Source organism: Salarias fasciatus, chromosome 7, assembly GCF_902148845.1.
Source record: "Salarias fasciatus chromosome 7, fSalaFa1.1, whole genome shotgun sequence".
Lineage (NCBI taxonomy): Eukaryota > Metazoa > Chordata > Actinopteri > Blenniiformes > Blenniidae > Salarias > Salarias fasciatus.
In genome coordinates, this window is record NC_043751.1 from 7,890,365 (window position 1) to 7,914,294 (window position 23,930).

Genomic DNA, 23,930 nt, shown 5'->3' on the forward strand with positions numbered 1-23,930 from the left:
CCGTCTCTCGGGAGTCAATTACATCTGGGGGTGTCGCCATGGCAACGCATGGAGCAACAGGACCAGGCATGAGTCATCACTATTCTTAAAAAGCCATTTAGAGCGAGGGACGAGGAGACGAGGGGAGATAAACCAAGAGGGGAGGGAACAGAGAAAAGACTCGTGTGGAGAGGAGAGGAGAAAGACTGAAAGGCTCCAACAGAAGAGATGAAATAACAAGACGGTGCCGGACGGGGAGAAAATGATGACTGGAAGCAAAGGAGCAGGGAGGAAAAGGAGCTCAACAAAAAGGGAGTTAAGAGAGGGAAAGTACAAGAGGAGACAATGAGGAGTGAGGAGGCAGGTTAAACAAAACCAGGAGCAAATCTGACCTACTTAGACCTGAACCAGACCTGACCAGGGGATTGGCGGGGGGGGGGAGGGGGGTTTCAATCATTTTACACAGAATAAATTCCTTCCTGGTGGCAGATGTGACACATAAAGGCTGATTCAACAGTTTAACTCAGACAGGCCTGTAACTGCAGGCCATCCACCTTCACTTGATCCCTGATCTGGAACACAGTGGGCGGGGCCTAGCATTCAGGAGGAGTCCCTCAAGGCTCAGATCCAGGACCCCTTCAGTTCTCTTTCTCTTCTGTTCTCATGAAGTTTCCTCCACTGAGTCTGGTTCTGCAGAACCAGCAGAATGCCCTTAAACAGGAGCGATGGATGAGTGAACAGGCGACTTATTGATGACACACTCGGCGTTTCCACTGTGTATCGACGGTTTATTGTTTAAAAAGCCGCTCTCTCAACGTGAACGCAGGCAGAAACATGACAGGTGGCATGTTTGCAGCCGCGCGCCTGTTCTTTAAATAACAGCACATTAAATAATCAGTTGATTTGAGTGTGAACAGCAGATTTGACCCCAGCGTCTGGAGGTCAGCTCACTCTCAGGTGAAGGAAGAAGCAGTTCGTTGGTTGGGTTATGTGTGAGTGGACTGTCTAAACATTATGCCAGTCAACAGAGCAGTTAAAAAAAAAAAAAAACAGCATTAAGTTTGTGCATTTTCCAGGCTTTCTTGAAACAATTCTTTGGAGTTTTAAAGCGAAATCACAGTGGCTGTGATGATAAAACCTGTGGATCTTCCTCCTGAGGAGCAGACATGTTTACCACAATAAATACTTCATTGGACACGACACAAATCAACAGAGAAATCTCACCTCTACCTTCTAACAGTACTCATCTAATCCAGTGGTTTCTCCCTTCAACACTAAAATAAAACTCATTTTCTTGGATTTGGCAGAAGAATCTCAAAGGCACATTTACAGGCATGTTTTCATTTGCATCGACTCACACAGTTTGTTCAGGCCAGTTTACAAAGATCTGCATCATAAATAACCAGTAGAAACAGAAATAACGTACTTCTGGATGAGTGAAGAGGAATAATGTCAACTTTTCCAGCCGGTGATGTTGAGAAATAACATGAGAAGTGACGACCCGTATCCCTCCGCTGGTCTTTAAGACCCGGTTTTGGGCTCAAGCTGCTTTGGTTATAATTAATCTTACAAACACGCATGAACGAGGTCCTCCAGCGTTTAGTTTTCCTTTATAACAAAGGAACAGGACGGACTGCCAGTGAGAAGATCAACTCCAAGCTGAAGAAACACTGAAAACTGGCTACTTTTAAGTCAAATTTACATCAGGGTGTGAAGTGAAAATGCAGAGCAGAAGTCCGTTTACATGACAACAGAGCGCAGAGCCACTGAAAACACAACTTTTTGACAACAGTCCGACTCCGTCTCCATGTTAATGGGTGAAACACCACTAGTGCGCACGTACACCACAGCTGTAGTAAAGATTCTTCTGCACATGTGGGAGGTAAACAAACAATAACACTAATGTTTTCCTCCAGAGTGTCATGACTCCCAGTCCTGATTCTCCTGGACTCGGTAGTTTCAGAGCTGACAGTCACTGGAATATTGATCGTTTTCAAAATGTTGCTGCGTAATGAACATGAAACCTTTATGAAACCAAAATGCAAAATTGATGAATTGTCACTTGAAACTCTGATCAAAAACTGGCTTGTAACCACAATCCCTTCACTGCCTGCAGCCAATGACGAGAGGACTCGCGTTATGAGAGTCACTTCACTGAAAAGCAGCAGAAATCCTCCTGAAGATCTTTTTTACCCCAAAAAATACGGTTTACGTCATGACTCTGCAGGCATGCAGCAAATTCAGTAATAAGAAACAAGGAAACTGTAAATTATGACAAGCTGCCTTTGCACATTACATTCTAATCAGTAATGTAATCACAACCACAAAGACTGCTGGTCAGAAGTGACTGTGTATATTTATAGACAGTGTTTCAAGGCAAACGCACCATTTTCATTTCAAAAAGCTTTGCATTTACACAGCAATGTTTTGAAAACGACGTCCATTTATAAGGAAACAAATGCTGAAAAATCTGTAGTAGGCATCCCGGGCTACGAGTTGATGCTGCTGGTTGATTTTGCGATGTACATGAACACTGGGAGGAACACGGACAGTAGTGTGGAAGACGAACAAGTTGGACTGTTGCTACAGAGACTGAGCACGTTTAAAAGGCTCCACCATGAGAGCCGTTTTCACAAAGTTGTGTTTTCAGAGGCTCCGAGCTCAGCCGTCACGTAAACGGCCCCCGAGTTTAGCGTTTCCACCTGAACTGAAAGCGGGGTCAGAATGACCTGTGTTGTCGTGGCGTCGATCTTCCCATCTCGCCTTTTAGGAAGAAGTAAAGCTTCGATTGTTCCTGCAGTCGCGCTGGGACGTGAAACGCAGCGCAAATGATCCATTTCAGGAAGCTGCTGCTGAAAGATTTTATCAACCGGGAAGAACCAGAAGACAAAGGGAGAGGTCAGGACAGCAGCAGCAGCGCTCGCTGCCTCTTCACGGCCAGCGTGACGCTGGCTCTGAAGGCACGGCGGCGGTCTCGGTGCTGGCTCCTCGCTCGGCGCCGGCAGGAGTCAACGCACAGCTCCAGTAGTGAATCGACAGTCGGAGTCAGTCAGCACGGTGTTCAGAGCAGCACACGGAGGAGGCGGAGGCCCCCTCGGACCCGTCCCGGGGTCGCTGGGTTTCCCGGCTACTCGCTGAAGCTGAAGTTCATGGCGGAGGGGGTCAGTGACCGGCGACGAGGGGCCGGCGCTGGAGACGGCGCTGGAGGGGATGCTGCCATCTGCACAGGCACAACAGAGGAAACCGGCGGTCATCGCTCAAGCACAACAACATCCCCACTGTCTCCGCTGCCGATTATACGAACTGCAGATGAAGAAGTTATAGATCTGTAGTTTGATAGAAAAGAAGAATTCACTCCTGTCTTTCATGGACTGGACATTGGTTTCATGAATAAATCTGAGTTAAACTCTCTCATCGTGCTTATTATGGATCTATTTTACTGGTGCAGCCCATTCTAGACGAAATCCTTTTCAAATCGGAGCTGTGGCAGCATTCTGGCTTTTTTAGAAATCACAAAATGGTGAGAAAATAAAAAGGATATCCCCAAATATTGCAATTAGCATTTGATTATTGAAGAGATTTTCTTCCTAGTTTGATCAATGTGAGATCCGTTTTAAAAATCAGTCAATTTATTAGATTTTTTTATTCAGAAAAAAGGTGTTTTCAGTTATTCTTTTACAAAGAAAAGCAAATATGCTTCAGTTAGTGTCTCATACTGTACCTACCTCACCTCAGCATGCTTTTCTTTCAATTACAGCCATATTTTGATTGACTACTTTGTCACCTTACTGCTCTTTTAATATCCAAAAGGCCCAGAATGATCAGGCTATTTACAGGTATCACATTACTACGTGGTGCATCCTCCCAATGTGAACTGCACTAACCCTGCGCAGATAAACACACGCTCTGAGGCGACCTCTGCGAGCGCCTGAGTGTGAAGGTCATTCATCTTCCTCCGGTTTCTGCTGATTGAGCTTCTCTGTTTGGTTTTACTCATTTTCACACATGGGAGCTGCACAAAGTCTGCAGATTAAAATAAAAATCTGCTTTTGAGGCAAAATAAAGCCTGATCAGCAGCAGGCAGCAAAAAAATACATGAATCGAAAATATATATAGAAACTATGTTGGTTGTAGAGAAGAGCCTCATGGGACAAAGATTAAAAACAACCACTGTGCACAATGGAAAATGTCTCAAACACCGATCAGAGGGAACAGAATGCAGGGTAACAGTTATCCTGATAGTTTAACAGATAAATCCAGGAGGCACTCACGCCACAGAGGCTGGCCCAGCGGTCTGAGGGACGTCTCGGATCCAGAGGAGGACAGCGGCTGCTGAGGACTGTACAGAGACGTCTGGCTCTGGGAGTCGAACAGGCCCGACAGAACTGGAACAAAGACACACAGGAAGAGATTCAAACAGCCTGAGCCACAGAGAGAGAGAGCGATCTTCCAGGAGGGACTTTCATTTAACATCCTGCGGAGGAGCGAACGGGACCGCGGTCCATAGCCAGACACACCCACCCTTCATGGTCTTGGCGTGGGCCTCGCTGCTGCTCTCGCACACCCGGTTGAGGAACTCGTCCACCTGCTTCAGGGACAGCGAGTTGTGCAGCGTCTCCAGCGGGTAGATGGAGGGAACCATGGAGCAGCCCTCGAACCCTGGAGCAGGAGAGACACACAGACAGCCCGTCGAAACACTTCCTCTTCGGGGGAGGGCGAGTCGGGAGGCGCTGGGCTCTCTGTACGTGCTGCTGCTGCTGCTCGACACGTCAAACCAAACCCGGCGGCCCGGGGTCTTTATTTGTTAAGCAGCCACGCAAACCTTCAGGCAGCAGCCGGCGACGTTCAGGCAGCAGCTACAAACTTACAGCTAAACTAGGAAAGACTCATGACAAGCGATGCTCCTTTCTGCTGGTTATCGGGACAGAAGGTGGATACCGTGACCGTCTGAGGAGAGTCGCACTCAGTTAATACAAAAAAATAAAACCACCAGTTCAGGCAAGTTTGGGTCAACAATAACTTGATGAACTGATTTTCTGACTCGCAGAAATCGGACGTCGTTCTTCCATAAAGGATTTTTTCCAGCAGCGTCTGCTCGGCTCCACGCTGATTTTTCTGCTTATGTTCACTTCCTGCTACAAAGTACATTTAAGAACCAGCTTGGCTGAGTTGAGACAAGCCACCAGCTCACAGTGACGCTACCAGATGACGCTTGGTTTTTTTAATTTTTGTTTCTGGAAGAAGTTTCCCGTTTGCACGGTAACGTTCTGCAAAACGTGGGTTTACAGAGAGCCAGCAGAAAGCGATGTCGATGTGCCGCTACTTATTCTCTGGTTTCATTACAAAAAAAAAAAAACCCAACGGCACCCACTAGTGGCCCGGCATGAAAAATACATCGCTTTCAGCGTTTCCGCCAATTCCATGTAAACAGACTTCGTTTTCAAACTGTTGCTGTGTAAACGTGAAACTTTCCTGAGACAAAAATGCAAAAACAATTTGTTCTCATTTGAGGCGTCGTCGTGTAAACGGAGTCTCAAACTCAGCGGCGCAGGTCTATAATCAGTTCTCAAAACCTGAAAAATACACACACAAAAATAAAAGCTCATCCAACTGCCAGATTTTCATGCTTTGTGCAGTTCAGGGTTGATGAAAAGGGCCGTGAACCAACAATGAAAATACAAGTTGTTCATAACAACCTGAAGGAAACACAAGCAATGCCATAAAAAACAAAACAAAAAAAGGACGGGGGGTTATTGGGCAGAGGATGAAGGATGAAATAATGCTTCCACTCCGATCCGCACAGACGACATGCTGGCGCTGGTCAGCAGTGCATTCCTCCATGATTAATGTGCGGCAGCTTCAGCCACCTTCACAGAGCGGCTCACTGCAACAACCTGAGCGGCGCCACGGCACGAGCAAAACGGTCAGGAGGCGAGTTATTAAAGCCTGTTCACACGTTCACAACAGAAAAACAGGGGAAGAGGGATGATCCGGCAGGCGTTCTGCGCTGCAGCCTCTTCACATCCATCCTGCATTCAGCTCACACTCCACATGCAGGAGGAGCAGAACAAACCCCAGCTACAGCTGCACCATCCACTCACCGCAACACAGCTCTGAAAGCACAATGAGGCCGGGCACGGCACGGGGAGAAATGAAGTCATGAGAGCACGTGACGAAGGCAGAAACATCTCAACCCCGCCGCCGACGGCAGCATTCAAATCTAAACTTGGCTTCTATAGAGGGACGCGCGCCTCTCTTACATTCTGCCAGACGCCTTTCATTATGGTGACGCTGTACACAGCAAAACATCTCTCCGCTGCGTCAGCTTAGCATCTGTTTGGTGAACACGCCACTGCTCCGCTGCACACTGGCCGCCGTCACACACCTGTCCTCAAATCCTCGGGTTCAAACCCACAGACGGGCAGATAACTCCTCTCAGTGGGAAACAAGCAGAAACTAGGATTACTGTGGAGGACAGAACCAGCTCCATTCATCCATTTGGTCATGTGGCCTACTTAAGGAACAGCTACAGTGGTACACACCATGTGGGACCACTAGGTGTCACTGTATCACAACAGAAAGCTGTTACAAGGCCACAGAAAAACCTACAGTGCTACTGCATTTTCATCGAAAATAAAAAGAGTACTTTCATTGACTGCGGAGCAGAAAACAGAAACAGAACATCTGAAGGGTTAAAAACGTAAGGTGTGTGGGCCAAAACTGACCCACAAACGGCACCAATCTGACAAAACCACCAAAGAAATAGTAAAAACAAAAGTATCTAGCATACAACACAAAACTGACAGCAGTGATGCTGCCAAGAAAGATGCCAGCTGACTAGCATTGGCCTCAAATCCATACTCTCAGGGTGAGTTTGTAAAATCACTAAACGCAGTAGCTCAAGATGTCTTTTTTCTGACATTTCACTGTATTTTGAACCAGAAAGTCTCTATAAAAAGACTTTCTCTAAAACAGACTTTCGTTGAGACTCTTGTCATTTTCCACAGTAATTGTTTGGTCTCACAGAAATATGGAAGGCGTAACGGTGTCCTGGAGAAGCACACTATGAAACGGCAGCTTGCAGGTTTGATTCCCACACCAGACAGGTCACCACTTTGGGTCCCTGAACATGACCCCTGACCCCCATCAGCTCCTCAGAGCACCGTAATGTGCCGCCTATCACTTCCTGGAGAAAGGATGGGCAAATGCAGAAAAAAGGAATTTTCCCAAAGAGATTATCATGAAAAAAATTCACGGGAGGATCTGGAACAGCTGCTGCTCGACGAGGAGAAGTAAACATCTTTAACGCTTTGTTTTAACTGATGGAGTCTGAAATAAAAGTCTGAAAAACTATATTAACAATGAATCTTCATTGATGACGTTGATTCCAATTATTCTCTTTCATTTCCTTCACATCCCGGCTTTTTGCCACCGATACTCTTACACAATTAAACAAAGGTTAAATTGATTAAATGAAGCATCTGGGAGCCGTTACACACAGTCCTGTCTGGTGTTTAAACCGTGCTGCTCTGAGAAGCGCACAACACCAACATATTAGATTAACAGGCGCTCAAAGAAAGGCCGACACTTAATTAGCTGATTAAAACAAGAGGAGAGGGGACGACCCCAATCTCTGATCAGACAAACCAACAGGAAACATTTTTTGTCGCCTCGACACAGAATTCACTTTCAATGTGTTGCCTGCACTGTAATAACGGAGTGTTTGTACACAATGGATTAAAGTTAGACTAATTCTTCTCAGCATTTCTGTTGTTTCCGTGTAAAAAAAACACTGTCAGAAAGTTGATGAACCAATGTGAAACTTTTCTGAACCAAAAACACAAATGCAGCATGTCTGTAATCAGAGATAAAATCATCTAAATCATTTCAGAACTTTATGAACCAAAGATGAAAGTCTGGAGGTTTTTCATTTTACTGGAACAATGAAGCCAAATTCGCTCTGCACAAATAATTTACTCCAGAGTGGAAACGTTTTGTTTTGTTCGAACTGCGATATCGGGATCTGACGCCTTCACGATTAACTTGATAAAACATGAAAAACTATTTACTATTTACATTGTAAAGTTCTATTTACAATGATATCCGACTATTCTTTTGTTTGTAATAAAACATTTTTGCAAGAAAAACAGTAAGTTTATAGACACTATACAAGTTGAAGCATTATGAGGAGCAGTGAAGTTCATCATTTAGACACAATGATCACAAAAGACGTCACCGTTTCCTGGAGCGCTCCGAAAATTTACATTCAGCCAATAAGAAGCTCTCGGGCAGCGTTTACTCGACAGTGTTTCCAGGTGATAGCGGGGTCAAAGTGCAGCAGCGTCCCACTTCCAAGTTATCCGTCAATGCACCACTATATCTATCACTATAAGACCTGATGTATATTCATGTGGATTTAAGCTGCAGAAAATATCAAGACAGGTCCACAATACATAAAGAGATCCAAAGAAAAAGACTAAAGACAGAGACGGTATAGGGTCACGTTTCTGTGTTTCTCACCAGTTTAAATAACTACAGAATAGAGGAGCGAAAACAGAAAGAAGCCATTGTGGTGTTTCATCTCTTCAGAGCTGCAGCTCTTTATTGCTGCATCTCTGCAGTCTTCACCGTACCCGACGGCAGACTCAGAACAATCCACTCTCACCTCCTGATAGTTTCATCGCAGCACTGAAAATATACAAACATTTCTTCTGCAGACATTCTGTTAAAAATCTGAACCGCGACTCATTAGAACCGTTTCTAATTCAGTCATCTGCACCCTCGCTGGATGTTTCCCCTTCTAAAAACAGCAAATCGGGCTGATCAGATCCTGCTAATGTGCCACTTCACAGACACTTCCAGGCTTCACAGGCAGGGCGGCGGCGCTGCTGGCGGACATGCAGAGAAGAAGACGACGCCCGTTTGCAGCCGCAGCCTGGACCAGAGCGACAGGCATCATGAACAGGCACAGACGACGCACAGGCCAGGCAGGAAGGAGAAACAGAGGGTGACCAAAGCTCAGCTGCTGCTGGCGCTCTGCTGTGGTCGAGGCGAGGAAGAGGAGGAGGAGGAGGAGGAGTGCTCGGGGCATACAGAGGCTGACCGTGCAGAGACAGAGGGAGCTCCTGACCGGACGCCAGCCAGCGCTCCAGCAGCCGGAGGTGGTAGGGGCAGCGGAGCAGGTGGTGGGCCAGGGCCCCGTCCACAACCAGGGGGGCCAGCCCCAGCAGCTGGACCAGCGGGAGCTCGTCAGGCGGCTCTGAGGGAGGAGAGGCAGAGCAGGGACAGGAGGAGGAGGAGGAGGAGGAGGAAGGAGCCGTGCCACAGACAGGACCACATTCAGTCTAAACCCGAGGCTTCGCCTGATCGATAAGGCTCTCTGGGCTTCAAGGCCCCTGAGGAACGCCGCTGCGCCGCAGCCATCGACGCTACAGACTCAACCGATACTCCCCATTTTCACATTTTAACCAGAAGATAAGCTGAAGTCAAACAAAGATGGCGGAGGAGTCAGGAGGGTTAAAGGCATGAAGAGGAAACACGAGATGCAGAGATCACCTCCACAGAAAGAACTCCTTCACTCAGCGAGTGTGTGTGTGTGTGTGTGTGTGTGTGTGTGTGTGTGTGTGTGTGTGTGTGTGTGTGTGTGCGCGTGTGTGTGTGCGCAATACATTGCTGCGTCTCTCAACTCTGTACATCGACAGACACGGATTGATTGATCTGATTACAAAGCACATTTCATACATAGAGGCAGTGAGACTGGTGCCAAATTACATTTAAAAGCAAGAAATATATATGTTAGTGCTGTCAGTTTTAATCGCATTGATCGCAATTTAATCGCATTGATCGCAATTAATCGTGATTAATTCATGGAGAACTGTCAACAATTAACTTTTTTAAAGTTGAGATTAATTGCAATGAAGAATCTAATCCTCATAAATCAGTCCCAATGTCAGGAAAAAAACACTATTATCCTCTAGTTCTTTTCTTTGACCCAACTGGCAGACCTCAATGGATTAATCGCGATTAAAATTGACAGCACTAATATATGTTAAATTTTATTTTGTACAGCAGTTCTGTTAAAGTTGTCACTTTCAGCAGAACTCTGTTCAATCACATTGGGCACTACAGACATAGCAGCAGTGAGGCTGGTACCAAATTACAACTCCACTTATATCTGAGGAATTATGTGTCATCACCAAGCGACTTTTGGAAGATACTCCATTAGACAAGATACGCAAAGTCAACGTGAAGCTGGTGCCAAATTACCTCTGGAAGCATGTATTTAATAGTCATCAATAGTGATTGATTCTTTACTTTCACAGGCTGCTCAGCTAACCTCTGTGTTCACTCAGATTTGTAAAACTGAGCAAAGTGTAACTCATGATTGTGAATGGAAAAATACCACTCAACTCAGCTCAGGCCAGTTACAAAACAGTACGATTACCAGAGGTGAGAGGTAGCATCACTGGCCACGGTTACGTGATGTTTTTTTAATTCAGAAATAATTATTCTGAATTAAATAGTTCAGAATTAAAACACTGCCTTCGTTTACAAGGTAAAAGTAATTTTGAATTAAAGTTTACATGGAAAACATTTATTTGCCTTTTTTAATTCTACTTATGATCAGGGGGCTTGGAAGTGTTCTGACTGGACAGGAGGTGGGAGTGACATGTTTATGTCTATCGGACGTAAACAAACTCCAGTTCCAATTAACCTTGATTCTACAGCTTTACAGAGGTCAGGATCTTCATTCTTCTATCTACTCTTATGTACATTTCTTCTAAGGCTCCATTTAATGAATCGTCTCCGTTCGAGTCCAGCGTTTCCTCTGAGCAGTCATCTTGGAATCTGTGGAATTAACTCTGATTCAGAATTAAAAAATATCATGTAAACGTGGCCATCGGTATATTGTGTGTGTTGAAGTTCTCTCATAACCAAGAGTTTTCTGCAGACGATTGCTAATGAATAAAATTCACTAAAAGGCTGCATTGATTCTGTGACCTCAATATTTCATGTCTTAAAACCACATAAACATGTCGTGTCTGAAAAGTCCGCAGCTAGTAAAAGCCTTGTTGTAATTCAGTTTGTAGTCTTAAAACCCGACAGGAAAAGGTGAATAAAGATCCAAATCCTCCTCCTGGTTTTTATCTGAACACTTGTCAACGTCGCATCAGATTTCCAGACTCTGCTGGTCGTTCTGGATAAACACGTCCGACGATCCCGCTGCTCAGACGACATGTAATCTGCAGCTGCTGCTGAGCGAACTGCCGGCGTCTGACGGCCCGTTTCCCTCTAATCCCGAGCATCATCCACACTCATCTGAACAGGAGCTCTCTATCTGCGCGCTGTACGGTTTTTTTTAATTAGACTCCGTCAGTCATCAAAAGCGGCGACGCACTCATTAAAGTCCCAACAACTGCTGTTCGCAGAGGAAACTCAGCGCTGGAACTTCCAGGCTGCACAGCTGCGACGGCTTCAGACGACTGAACTCAAGCCAAGAGACCAGGAATGTGAGAGGAACACAGTCAACTATTAGCTGTTCCTACGATCAGACAACTAGAAGATAATGCACAAATAGAGTATTTTAACAAGAGACTGGTTTACAAAGAAAAAAAATAAATAAATTTTGGGTCAGAATTCTTAAATTGTGCAACATGATTTTAGAGAAAATCTGAAAATAAAGTTAGGCAACGAGGAAAGAAAATCAAATATTAATTATATTTCTTCTGAAATAAAAGACACAGTGACTGAACGTGTGAAGTAAAGCACCGAAACAGCTACAACAGATGTGAAAGTTGAATGAAAGCTCCCAAATATATTACATTATTACCACATCTGTACATCAGGGGTGTCCGACTCATTTCACTTCAGGGGCCACATACGTGTCCCTGACCAGTAAATGGCCCAATAACTAAAAAAAAACTCTAAATGATCGTCTTTGTTTTAGTGCAACAAAGAGCTATAATATATCATTAAGAAGTTCACATTTAATGAACTATCCTTCGCTGAACTCTCATATTTGATGCACCTGAAATGAGTCTAATGTCATCAATACGGTGAGATAATAGAGCAAAACTCAATATATACTGAATATAAAAATACATTTCTAAGATTCTGGACTCAAATCTGACATTTTAAATTATTCTATTCAGTGAGGCAATGGAATATTCTGGTAAAGGTAAAACAGTGTGATATTTTAAATCCAGTTCAGTTTATCATCAAGTGTCTGATATGTCATAAATGACAAAAAAAAAAAATGCATGTGAAAATTTCTACGTTGGGATAACATCTTCCAAAAGAAGACATTTTGAATAAGAAAAGGTGATCAATAAAGGTTTATCTAGGCTCCGATGATGAAGTAAATTCAGTAACATCTGTTTTTAAGGTTCTGTGGACGCTATCTACGTATAATGTGGTTTGTTCCAGAGCTTCCTAACAGCCCCTCAGAGTCCTGTCTTCATTGCCCTCTGCTGGTGCGTCTCTCCGCCTCTCAGGAGTGACGCATCAAACACACCAGGGTGTGTGTGTGTGTGTGTGTGTGTTTCAGTCACACTGAGCCACGGTGGCCAGTGCCGCTGAGGAAGCGGGAAAACCTGAAGTTACTCTTTAAAGATGATTTAAAAAAAAAAAAAAATATTTGAGAACACCCGATTACAAATTAACAAAAAGTGCAACATGATTACCCCGTGGAAATATATCAGATACATTCCACACAGTGTCCTGTGAAGGGACGGCCAATTAAACGTGCAGGCACAGCAGGTGGTGTTAGAGGTGACGGCTGAAAACGGCACAGCAACAACAACAACAACAAAAAAAAAAAAAAAACTGAGAGGGTGTGTGTGGTGAAACGGAAACTAAATCATCCGGAGACAATTCAGGTCATTAGCAAAGCCCCAAAACCTGAAAACACAGATGTTTTCCCAATGAAGGGCCATGCATGATGACAGGGGAAACACCAGAGGAGTGTCGAGATGAACTGAAGGAGAGGCAGACATACCGTTGGTCGGATGCCTGGCAAACGACACAGAAAATCTCTTTACCGGAGGCATAGAGAGCAGCTCTGAGGAGATAAGAGAGGTAAGCTGGAGTTACTGGGAGGCTGCCTGCGGTCGGTGCGGGGGTCGTGAAGAGGAGGAGAAATGTTTAAAAAAGAGAGAGAGAGGGAGAGAGGGGAGGAGGAGGAGGAGGAGGAGGAGGAGGAGGAGGAAGAGGCCGGCTCGTTGAGTCATCCGTCTGCATCTGCCAGTCGGAGTGAAAAAGAAAGGACGTCTCTGAAGAAACAAAGAGATCAGAGGGCTTGAATGAAGATGTTGGAGAGAGGGGATGATGAGGATGAGGATGATGATGATGATGATGATGTGGCTCTGCCATCGACGGGCAGGAAGTGTCACACACCAGTCTGGATTCAGTCTCTGAATCAAACCTCCCTTCTGCTCGGTTTTGCTGGACTCTTGCTGGAATCTTCCCGTCTTCTTCTCGGAAATAAATGAAAAGAGCCGATTTCACTCCGGCTCCCCGTCAGAGTTCAGCTCTGTTCACCGAATGACCCAGAAACAGTGTGAAGAGTTTGATTTTCAACTGGAAATATACATCTAACGACGTCCAAGTCAGAAGTCTGGACTAGGGAGCTTTACATGCCATTCTATCAGTAACTTCCAAGGTTCCAACTTCCCACTCGAAAATACTTCCTTAAAATGTCAAATTCAAGTGAGAAAAATAACTCTTAACAAGGTCAAAGTCTCAATTTCAAATTGTACCGGTAACTTCAAAGTGGGAAGATTCCCAATCAAACACTTCAAGTTTCTTGAAATTACACCCAAGCAAGGTGAAACTACAAACTCTTCCAGTGGGAAATTTCAGGTTTCACTTTATCAGTAACTGCAAAACGTTCTGAGTTCCAAGTGGGAATGCCTGAACAAATCCAAAGAAAGAAAACCTTAGAAGCTATTGATAAACTAAATCCTAAACCTTCCACTTTAAAGTGGGAAAATTCCAACTTTAAGTGGCAAAAAATACGTCCAAATAATGTCTCATTAAATTGGGAAAGTGGGAAGTTTTAGTTTTCAGTTAAAAAATAGCACAGAATACTTTAAAATACTTCTGGACAAAGTGAAAGAAGTGGAAAATTTCAGGCAGCTCCAGGGATCAGACTTAAAATGGCTGAACAATTATGTCTCTAATGATGATCTCTGTATGGTTTCTGCTCTGTATTATCATCACCACAGTCACCGAGTTGTTTTTTTCTTTTTAATGGGGTTTTCTTCTTGCCGTCTTGTAAATTTTCAAGGCTTCATCTGAATAAACAACATTATATTAGACAACTGGCAATTTAAATAAAAGGATAAAGAGCAAATGCTTTGCTAAACTCGTATCTGAGTGGATGAAGAGCGAACAGATAGCAGATGTCTAACAGCAGCTCTGAAGCTCTCACTTTCCAGGTATGTTGGCGGCCGGGTTGGATTTCGAGACAAATAAAATCAGCTTTGTTAGTTTTTATGGATTCCTCAAACGTGTGCCGTCGGGCCCAGACGCCTCAAATGTTTGATGACAGAAAATTCTCTTCCGACTGAAACAACACAGACCACAGACAACGGTTCTGCAACTAAAACCTTGAATTTGATGGCAGGAGTTGTTTGGTAATAAAGAACTAATGTAGAAAAGACTCTGCTAAAGAAAGAGGAGCCTGTCAAACGACTGAAGTACTTTGAAGAAAAGTTCCCGTCCCAACGAACACCGTTTTCCAACTCTACGCCAACAAAGTTTAGATTTTCGACTGAGCTTAAGAGCTTTCTGAGGAAGCACGCACACACACACACACACACAAAGAAAGGAGTTCAAGTAAAAAGGGGAAGAAAGTACAAAGGAGGGAGGAACTAACCCAGAGAGACCAAACCTCAAAATTTCAGTGTGAAAAACTAATCTGGAAAATGTTTTTGCAAGTTGAAATTAAGGCTGCATGTTGTAAACGAGGCCTCCGTGACCAGGAAGAACTAAAACATGACGCCACACTGGGCTCATATAATCTGAAGAGAGTCCAGATTTAAGACTTTCAGTCTCTTAATGCCGTTTGGCTGCTGTGAAGCTCCGCACGGCCGACGTCCATCCATCACCTCACATGAGTAATTCTGCTCCATTTCTAAAACAACACAGTTAATTACCGCCGCTGCTGACAACATCTACTCCTGCAGTGTAAATGGGAGCAGAAACCATGTTCCTAAAGCAAACATCATTAGCGCGTTTTAAAAAAAGCATCGCCTTTAAACAGGAGGCTAATGCAGGAGCACGCAGTGACTTTCCAAATGGCTCATTAAATCAGTGATGGCTGCTGGCATTAACAGAATGTGGAGTAGATTATATTAACAGAACATCCGTTCACAGACGGCGCCGCGTGGCGTTTGAGACCGTCGCCTCCCGTCTCACTGCAGGTCAGCTTCACACCGTTTGCTTTCACCTTTCAAGTCAACGTTAAAGAGAAAAAGAGACAGTAGAGTGTGTGTTGAGTGACACCCAGTGGTGTTTTCTGAATTTAGAAAAATGAAATAAAAACCTGCTGCAGTGTCGCTCCTGCTCAGATGCAGAACATTTACACATTTATATGTTCAGGAAGACCAGCGAGCTGCTGTAACCAGCGAAGGAGTGCAAAGAGAGGAGAGGAAGAAAGAAAAGAAAGAAAAAATAAAAGAGTCAGGATTACTCTCAGGTGGATTACTGAGTCTCAAATATGTCTGTTCCAAATAAGCTGAGTTTCTAAACATGGGGCTTATCCAAAATTGAGATTTACAGGGGGAAAAAAAGAAGAAGAAAAGCCAAGATTTTGGCTTTCGTTGCAAAAGTACTTCACCGTGATTATGAAACATTTAGTAAATCCACACGCTGCAGCACAACATGCACAGAGAGCGAGCACCTCCACACATTAGAACCCAAGCATGCAGGATCAGTGAGAGGGAAAGTATTGATTATTTGTTATTATTGGAGCCACAGCTAATCACCCTGCTGATCAGAGCCCTCGTCACGTACGCTGGAGGAACCGTCACGAAATGTGATGCAATGGACTGAAACTCCCCGTTTGGGGGAAAAAAACCAGCAGTGACAATCATGAAAGTCTCCCAAAATTAAACTAAAAAAAGTAAAGAGGAAATATAGTTTCGTGTCAGAAGGAGGAAAAAAGAGTTTGGAGAAGTTTTCCCATAAAGCACGGGGATGAAAAAGACGTCTCCCGTGGAAGAGGAAAGGCACCGCGGTGAACGTACCAAACATGCCAATCTTGCACGGCAGACTGCCGGGGGACAGCGGCGGCTTTCGGTGGTGGTGGTGGTGGTGCGTGCGCACGTAGTCCCGCAGGTTGGGGGCGCTACAGGACACCCCGAGGGCGGAGGCACTGAAGAGGCCAGAGCAGAGCGAGCCTGTGTGAGGAGGAGGAGGAGGAGGAGGAGGAGGAGGAGGAGGAGGAGCCGGGGGGAGGTGTAGAGGGTGAGTATTCATGACACACCATGCGGTTATCACTGCTAACAAACTGGAGCTGGGGGCAGATGACAGCATGAGTCAGCAAACCACAACAATCTGGCTGGAAACCCTGCAGCCACCGGGTTTTCACCCGCACCCAAACAATCTGCCGGATAACTGTCGGGTGATTCAGAAAGGTTAACATGCCAGCGGCTGAACCGCTCACGTGTGTGTGTGTGTGTGTGTGTGTGTGTGTGTGTGTGTGTGTGAGAGACTCGGGCAGAAACACAAGCAGACGTGATGAGGACTGTTCTCCACTCAGACAACAGCACCGCTGATAGTCTTACTTTATTACATACAATTTTTCTTCTGTTAAAAGGTTTAAACGTTTGATAACCTCCTGTGCGCGACAATTCGTACTTCAACATTAAACAGAAATGCTTTGGTGTCTTAACTGTGACCATGCAGGGTCATAACAGCAATATTTCTCATGTCTAAACCAGGACTGTCAAACATAAGGCCCGTGGGCCAAAATCGACCCAAAAGAAGCTAAAATCCGGTCCACCCAACCACCAAGCAAATTGAAAACATTTGAAGGGTAATATTCATTTTATTAACAAATGGCGTAGACACAACAACACTGAGACCTGAGCTGAGACTGATGCTGCTCTGAAAGCTAGCTAACTAGCATTAGCCTCAAAGCCATGCTGTCAGGGTGAGTTTGTAAAAACACGCAGGCTGCAAAATGCAAGTTATAGATGGGGTTTGTTTTTGGACATTTCACGGTGTTTTTCAACAGAAGGTTTCATTAAAATTGTTTTTTTTCTGCGATTGCATTAACTTCTCAGTACTAACAGTTTGATTTTGTGAAAAAAAGGTTCAAATGTTTTTATCATACTCTGTGCCACAAGAAAGAAACACTTCAAAGTTTGAATTTAAAGGTTATTAGGGCACTATTGAACCGTCCGGTCGCACTTGAAAAAAAAGTTCTCTATGTGTCCCTGAACTGAAATGTATTTGTCACCATTAAGCCACACTGTATTTTGATCTAATAGCAAAAATGAAAGGAAAATGTCGCGTCATCTATATCCGAAGACTTGCTTTGGATGTATCTGCTGTCATGCTTCTTTAGCTTTCAAATCTCTTTCGAAGCTCAAAAGGACAATAAAACTTTGAAATCTTCAATGCCTCGCCCCCTCTATCACGATGCTAAAGTAGCTTCACTCATGTTTTCTCTGCACTGGCTTGTAAATTCAACCTGACTTTGATTTCAATATTACAGACAGATCATCTGTGAGACTGCAGTCCACAGGAATGGAAAATGTCTCCTGTAATGTAAACAAACACTTTGAGGGCGTTGGTGTTGAGTCTGTGCCTGTTTGCTTTGTTCTAAAAACAGTCTGAAGGTATGGAGAGCTGCGAGCCGGCGGCGGCTGTAAGCGACACCTGCTGCTCTTGACGTGCTCGCTGTGGGGGGAGGGGGGCAGCGTCACTCCGCCGCCTCACACTTACTACACATAACAGAGTGACTGCTGGGAAAATGTCCAGAGGCCTTTCATGTCATGTGGACGTGCCGCAAAGTGCCGTTCTCAGATTAGTTGTAATTAAGCAGTGAGTGATGCGAGGAATCAGAGCGAGAGGGAGTCGACACCTGCGCGCCGCCGCTTCCCCTCTGCTCTCCTCACCGCACGCCTTCTCCATCAAGACGAGAACAGCATCTCCTTCCAACTGTGTCAACAACGGAAACTTTAATGTACATACAATCGTAAAGTCTTGGGGCTTGAAAATAACTTTTATAGCATCCCATAGACAATTATTAGCAGATACACTGATTGTCTCGATCAGTAAACTTCCTCTTTTTCTCTGAGGATAAATTCTTAGGGTTAACGCTTCATTTTGGGGCGTTGGGTGGTCAGCAGCCAGTGGACAGTTAATAAGAAGAGCAGCAAAAGAAAACTCAGGTGGTGACTACAGACAATTAGCTACTGACATGGACCTGAGCATCTGGAACGACCGTGTTGCTCCATTGTTCTCACACTCCGGCGGTTTCGTTCGTCTTTTTCACACATCCTGATTTAGACTGCGGCCTTTCGCGGTCGTGAGTGTCGCCGTGTTAGCGACTCCATCGCCTGGGGGAGCGGGGCGCATGCTGGAGCAGTGCCGCTCTCAAGGTTGTTTCTACTGACTGGAGGTTAAATCAAACCGACCGAGCCACACAGGTTCCCCGAGAACGAGAACGTGTCTGTTTAGTAAGCAACTGTTTGGACGGCAACGATTCAAGTGAAATCATTTTTCGTTTCAGAAAAAAATTTGTGTTTTTACGGCACAACTTTTGAAAACAATGTAACTTTCCATGGAAACGATGTCTTTTTTTAAGTGGGTTGAACACTGACACATCTCAAGAGCAGGTTCCAACAGGAAACCCATTATTTAGCCAGGCCATTGGAAGATATTGAACAATGTGCTCTCAGTCATGCGCTCCAGCTGTCACTTTCACTACAGCTTTGCATATTAGAGCACAAAGAACAACATATTTGATGCGCTCACAGACCGTCATTGTTGAAAATTGCAAATGTGGACTTGAGATGACTGAATGTACAAGAGCTCTGGACTTCACACTGCATGCCTCGGACCGGTCGAACAGGGTCCTATTTCACACTTTATTTGAATATAAATAAGTCTGTGAAGCTTAACGTAATCCCGGTTTCCCACTTGTTTATAGCCAGTTAAATCCAACCAGGTTTGAATTCCACAAACCTCAATCAGATTTTCTGCTATTAAAAGAAGCTACATGTAATATAGTCTTGGTTTTGTAATTCAAACAGACATTCGCCAACAGTAAGTTATTTTTCTACATCAATACATCTTCTATATATTTAAATACTGCATACAGTTTGCATGTAATGTACTTCCACTCAGTTCTCCACTTGTGTCACCGTTATTACTATTAATCAGGTTGAGTATTAATATAATTATCCATAAAATGACTGAGTGGATGACAGCGCAGCTTCCCTGTTGTCACCGTATCGCCCCGTGTGGGTACGGGGATGTTTTGAGTGGCGTGCTACACCGCAAGGCGTCCAGCAGTCGGCTGCGAGCGCCGCTCCTTCCCACTGACCTCTTGCCTACATAGTTTGGAGTCTGATCCCGTTTGGCCGCGGCCACGCTAAGCCGCAGTGGAAGCTATGCGACCATCGGAGACGGGCGAGGGGAGGGGGGGTGGAAAGAGGAGAGGGAAAGAAAAAGACTGAGACTGAGAGATATGGAGGTGGGGAGACAGGGGGTCCAGCCGGCGTTTGTTATGGAGAGAGGGATCAGTGATGACAGCCGGAGAAAAATGTTCAGAGGCCAGTGTGTATGTTGGCACAAGAAAACACTCTACATACACACACACAGAATGGGATTCCCACCTAGGCCAATGGCTGGTTTGATCTCTGGAGACTGGCGCGAGCCGGACTGGAAGAGCCGATGGGACGTGCAGCCTTTGGAGGAATGGGTGGGAGAGGTCTCTGAGAGGACCTGAGGGGGCCACGGGGACCGCTGGTTAACACCTGACGCCTCAGATCCATTTAAAGAAACATTCCTCTCATTGTGAAAATTAAACCAAAGGTAAATGAAGTAAAAACAGCCACATGCGCTCCCTATCATCATCACACACGACTGTCTGGTACCTCCATGGAGCCCGTCTTGCGGTTGCGGATCATCGGAGACCGTCGCTGGATGTTGATCGGCTCGGAAATAGGAATTGCTTGGTCAGGCTCGTCCTGGGACAGATCCTCCAGACTGCCCTGATTGGGCTTCTTGTCTTCATTCTGAAAGACATTTCATTGATGTGTTCAGATGAGGACTTCAGAGTTCAGACCTGCCAGGTGACTTGTATCGAGTTATATACATCTAATGACTGTTAATGGAATATGAAAGAAACACAGGAACCTCTGAGGAGGCGGGGCGGAAGCCGAATCCAAGCGGCACGTTCTCCTCATCCTCACAGCCTTTGACCCCGGGACTGAAGTGGAGCTCCACATGGAAACGCTCCTCCGAGGATGGATCCTGAAGAGGTGGACTGGTTAAAGCGGCTCCTCTGGACCCGTGTGAAGCAGCAGCGCCGCGCCGTCTCACCTTGTTGTTGTCCTCGTACAGCATGATGACGATCTGAGTCATGTAGTTAAGCTCGGTGACGGCGCTCAGGTAGTCCATCGCCTGCTTCCACTGCTGGTCCGTCTCCTCCTGACGACACACAAGATGAACGCACACAAGAGTATTTTTAATCAGTGACACTGAAAGCGGTTTCTTCAGAGAGACGGTCGGGGGAAAACCACATCCAGTTCTGCTACAGAGTGATGAAGTCCTGTTCTCAGAAGGGTTTTCAGTTAGTAAATAAATCCTGTATAATGTCACTGTACCAGAGGCTCGTGTGTTTATAACTCACATCCTTCTTCATCAAATACTCCTCATACAAAAAAGATTTGTAAGAATCATCTCAGATTCCAGAAGTTGAGTCAACTGCACCGTTTTAGAACGTTTCATCTGTCAAAACTCTACAAACTAATATAACTAATAAATTCATGACTGGAACAAAACCTTCTAGATACGTTTCACAACTTTAAATTAAACCTGTTATTGATCTGTTAATTCTTTTTAATGTGTCTACCTTATACATACATATAGTATTCATAGAGAAGAACTTGATTTTTATTCCTCTTTTTGTATTAAATCACTGTTATCTTTACTTTGTCATTTTGATGATTCACCTTCTTAATTATATTCTTGCTAGGGTTTTTAAAGGTTTCATAAAGGTCTGATCTTGTTTTCATATTAATGTTATCTTATCTGTATTCTGTTAGTTCTTTTTATTAGTCTTTTTGCTTCTGCTGCTTCAGCAATGCAAATTTGAAAATTACATTTTGGGTAACTGCGTTGTCTGTTTTTAAACTCGGCTTCCAACAAAGTCCTGCCCAACAATCCCTCTGTCAGTTTATGTGTACAGAACAGCAGATGAATGTCTTGAACAGATGAGCACATACGTCCAGCAGGCCTCCGTAGCGGAACATGCTGAGCAGGGAGTGAACGTGACTCTCGCTCGTGAAGTAGAGACGCGTACGGACGTGACGGCCGGGAGACATCACGCCTCGGGAATACCTGGGGACGGGATGAGACCAGGTGAGTGTGTATGTGTGTGTTTGTGTATGTGTGTGTGCTGCAGCCTGTATGGACTCACAGCGGGTGCAGCTTGTTGACGGCCTCGTCCTCGTGGGTCCTCTGCAGGTCCAGCTGGATTTTCTTCATCAGGGGAACGCAGTACGCCTGAGCAATGTCCAGCTTCTCTGCTTTGGTGATGCCGTATTCCTGACATAGAAGAACAGAGGGACATCAACACTGCTCAATCACCTCAATCAGATTTATTTTAATTTCTTCTAAGCCCATAGAGTCATGATGACAGTATAGAGAATGAAGAAGATCATATTATCATACAATATAATACAATCATACAATAAATCGCATCTCTTGGTCTGTCTGATCTCAACGCTACGAGACAGTTTAGAAGATCTTAACATGATTCGAGAACATTTTCAATGTGTTTATGTGATATCAATCATCGGTGGCTTTGTGATAGTTAGTACAAAAGGCCACAACCAAAAAGTACCAAAACGTCCAGAATTGCAGAGTTTTGTATGTTGTGTGCATTTGGTAACTTTGTGATAGTTCTCAATATAATTCCTATATTTCCACAACTCTAGTCGGTATCGGTCTCTTTAAAGTAACCAGGTAGGGTCCTGATCGTCTGAGATCCTGTCGAGAGCAGCTCGACCTGGCCGCTCACCTGCGGTATGATGATGTCGGCCAGGGCGCGGGACAGCCGGAACAGCTCCAGCGTGTCCTCCAGGCTCAGCGAGGCGTTGTGCTGCGTGTCGTACTTGATGCAGTCGTAGATGTCGGGGATCTTGCTGATGTCGTAGCGCCCGTTCTTCATGCGGAAGTCTCGCTCCAGCTTGGACCAGCGCTGCAGCATCAGCTCCAGGGTCTCGCTGTGGTAGAGCTGCAGGTCTGCAAAAGCGGGACGCCACAAACGTTGAACGCCACTTCGGGAAGACTGAGAAAAGCCGTTGGGAGTTTGCATGGACGCCTTCATTTTCCCTGGACCTGGGAGACTGGCGCTACCTGCAGACTTGGGGTCCTCCAGCCTCCTTCGGATCTGCGAGGTGAGGCTCTGGATGAGCGCGTACACCTTGTCGCAGGTCTTGACGGGATTGTCGATGACCTTCATGGAGTTCACCAGAGACGGGCTGCCTGTCGGGGCCAACTGGAACATAAAAAAGCAAGAGACGGGAGATAACACCGACTTTACACTGAACGGTGTAGAAACCGGTCAAAGAATACGAAACATGAACAAACTTATCAGTCAGCGTCAACAAAAGCAGCTGTTGTGTAACAATTTATCCCCACAATTCTTCTTTTAGTCTGGAATGAAGACTCCTAAAGCATGCCCAAATGTTTACACTGTAACTTGGTGCCGTTGGGTGAATACCTTTGCGTACTCGTCCGGCAAGAACTCCTGATCCTTCTGCATGATCTCATGCAGCCTGGCCTTCACCCTCTGCTGGCAGTCGGTCAGAGAGTCGCTGTCGCTGTCCAGAAGCCCGTTCATGTTGGCACTCTTCACCATCTGAACCAGGATGGGGGTCAGCTCCCCTTCTAAAGCCAGCAGGCCCTGCAGGGAAACAGAGACTGAAGCCTTCACCGGAAATACGAAAACTACATTTCTACAGGCTTGTATTCAAAAATTCAATAATGACAGTAATTGTCTGATCAAGACATGCTCATCTGTGGAATTTAAGAAAAAAGAACATTTTCTTAACTCAATTTAACACCCATTTCATCTTTATCATTTTAAACATTCATTTTATTTTTTTTCTTAGTTTTCCTAATATATTTTGAATAAACGTGATCTCTGTCTGTGGGCTCCTTCAGAAAGCTGGAAAATTATTCCTATTACTAAGAAGCATAAAGTAATTATTACTCAGTTTACACACTAAATTAAATCCATAGTAACCCAGAACATCTATAACCCAGAAAAAACAGATAATTGTTAAAGATCAGCGCTCATATTGACTCCCTGTCACTCAAGACACCAAATCAAGCAGAAACATTTTCGGAACTATGGACTCATGCCTGAAATTCAACAATCACACAAAGGCTACAAAAATCAGCTTATACTGCCATTTTAAAAATATTTCAAGAATTAAAGGATTTCTGAGTGAAGAAGAATTAGAGAAACTTGTTTCTGCATTTATTTTTCAGCAGGCTGGATTACTGGAACGGTGTGTTTACAGGTCTGAGTAAAAAAAAAAAAGTGTTGAACAGCTGCAGCTCATCCAGAGTCCTCACCAACACAAAGAAGGTGGAGCAGATTACACCTGAGCCTCAATCCCTGCCCTGGCTGCCTGTGTTTCAAAGGATCCACTTAAATAAAGGTTCCAGAGTCAGAAGAAACAAGCTGAAGCCGCTTG

The 23,930-nt window shown here is 44.9% G+C and overlaps 1 protein-coding gene across 3 annotated transcripts in view; it reads right to left on the reverse strand.

The window, feature by feature from the left end:
• Positions 1-748: 748 nt before the first annotated feature.
• LOC115391952 (inositol hexakisphosphate and diphosphoinositol-pentakisphosphate kinase 2-like) overlaps positions 749-23,930 on the reverse strand; it is a 46,191-nt gene continuing 23,009 nt past the window's right edge. For 2 of the 3 annotated variants that reach the window (XM_030096392.1, XM_030096393.1), the window contains exons 17-28: positions 22,949-23,131; positions 22,244-22,723; positions 21,641-21,768; positions 21,447-21,561; positions 20,542-20,649; positions 20,356-20,472; positions 20,094-20,234; positions 19,833-19,941; positions 16,230-16,382; positions 4,501-4,638; positions 4,251-4,364; positions 749-3,199 (exon numbers count right to left, since the gene is read on the reverse strand). In XM_030096392.1, coding sequence (XP_029952252.1) covers positions 2,988-3,199; positions 4,251-4,364; positions 4,501-4,638; positions 16,230-16,382; positions 19,833-19,941; positions 20,094-20,234; positions 20,356-20,472; positions 20,542-20,649; positions 21,447-21,561; positions 21,641-21,768; positions 22,244-22,723; positions 22,949-23,131 — 1,998 coding nt within the window. In that variant the 3' untranslated portion in view covers positions 749-2,987. The remainder of the gene's footprint in view (positions 3,200-4,250; positions 4,365-4,500; positions 4,639-16,229; positions 16,383-19,832; positions 19,942-20,093; positions 20,235-20,355; positions 20,473-20,541; positions 20,650-21,446; positions 21,562-21,640; positions 21,769-22,243; positions 22,724-22,948; positions 23,132-23,930) is intronic. The other variant, XM_030096394.1, reaches the window with a different exon arrangement.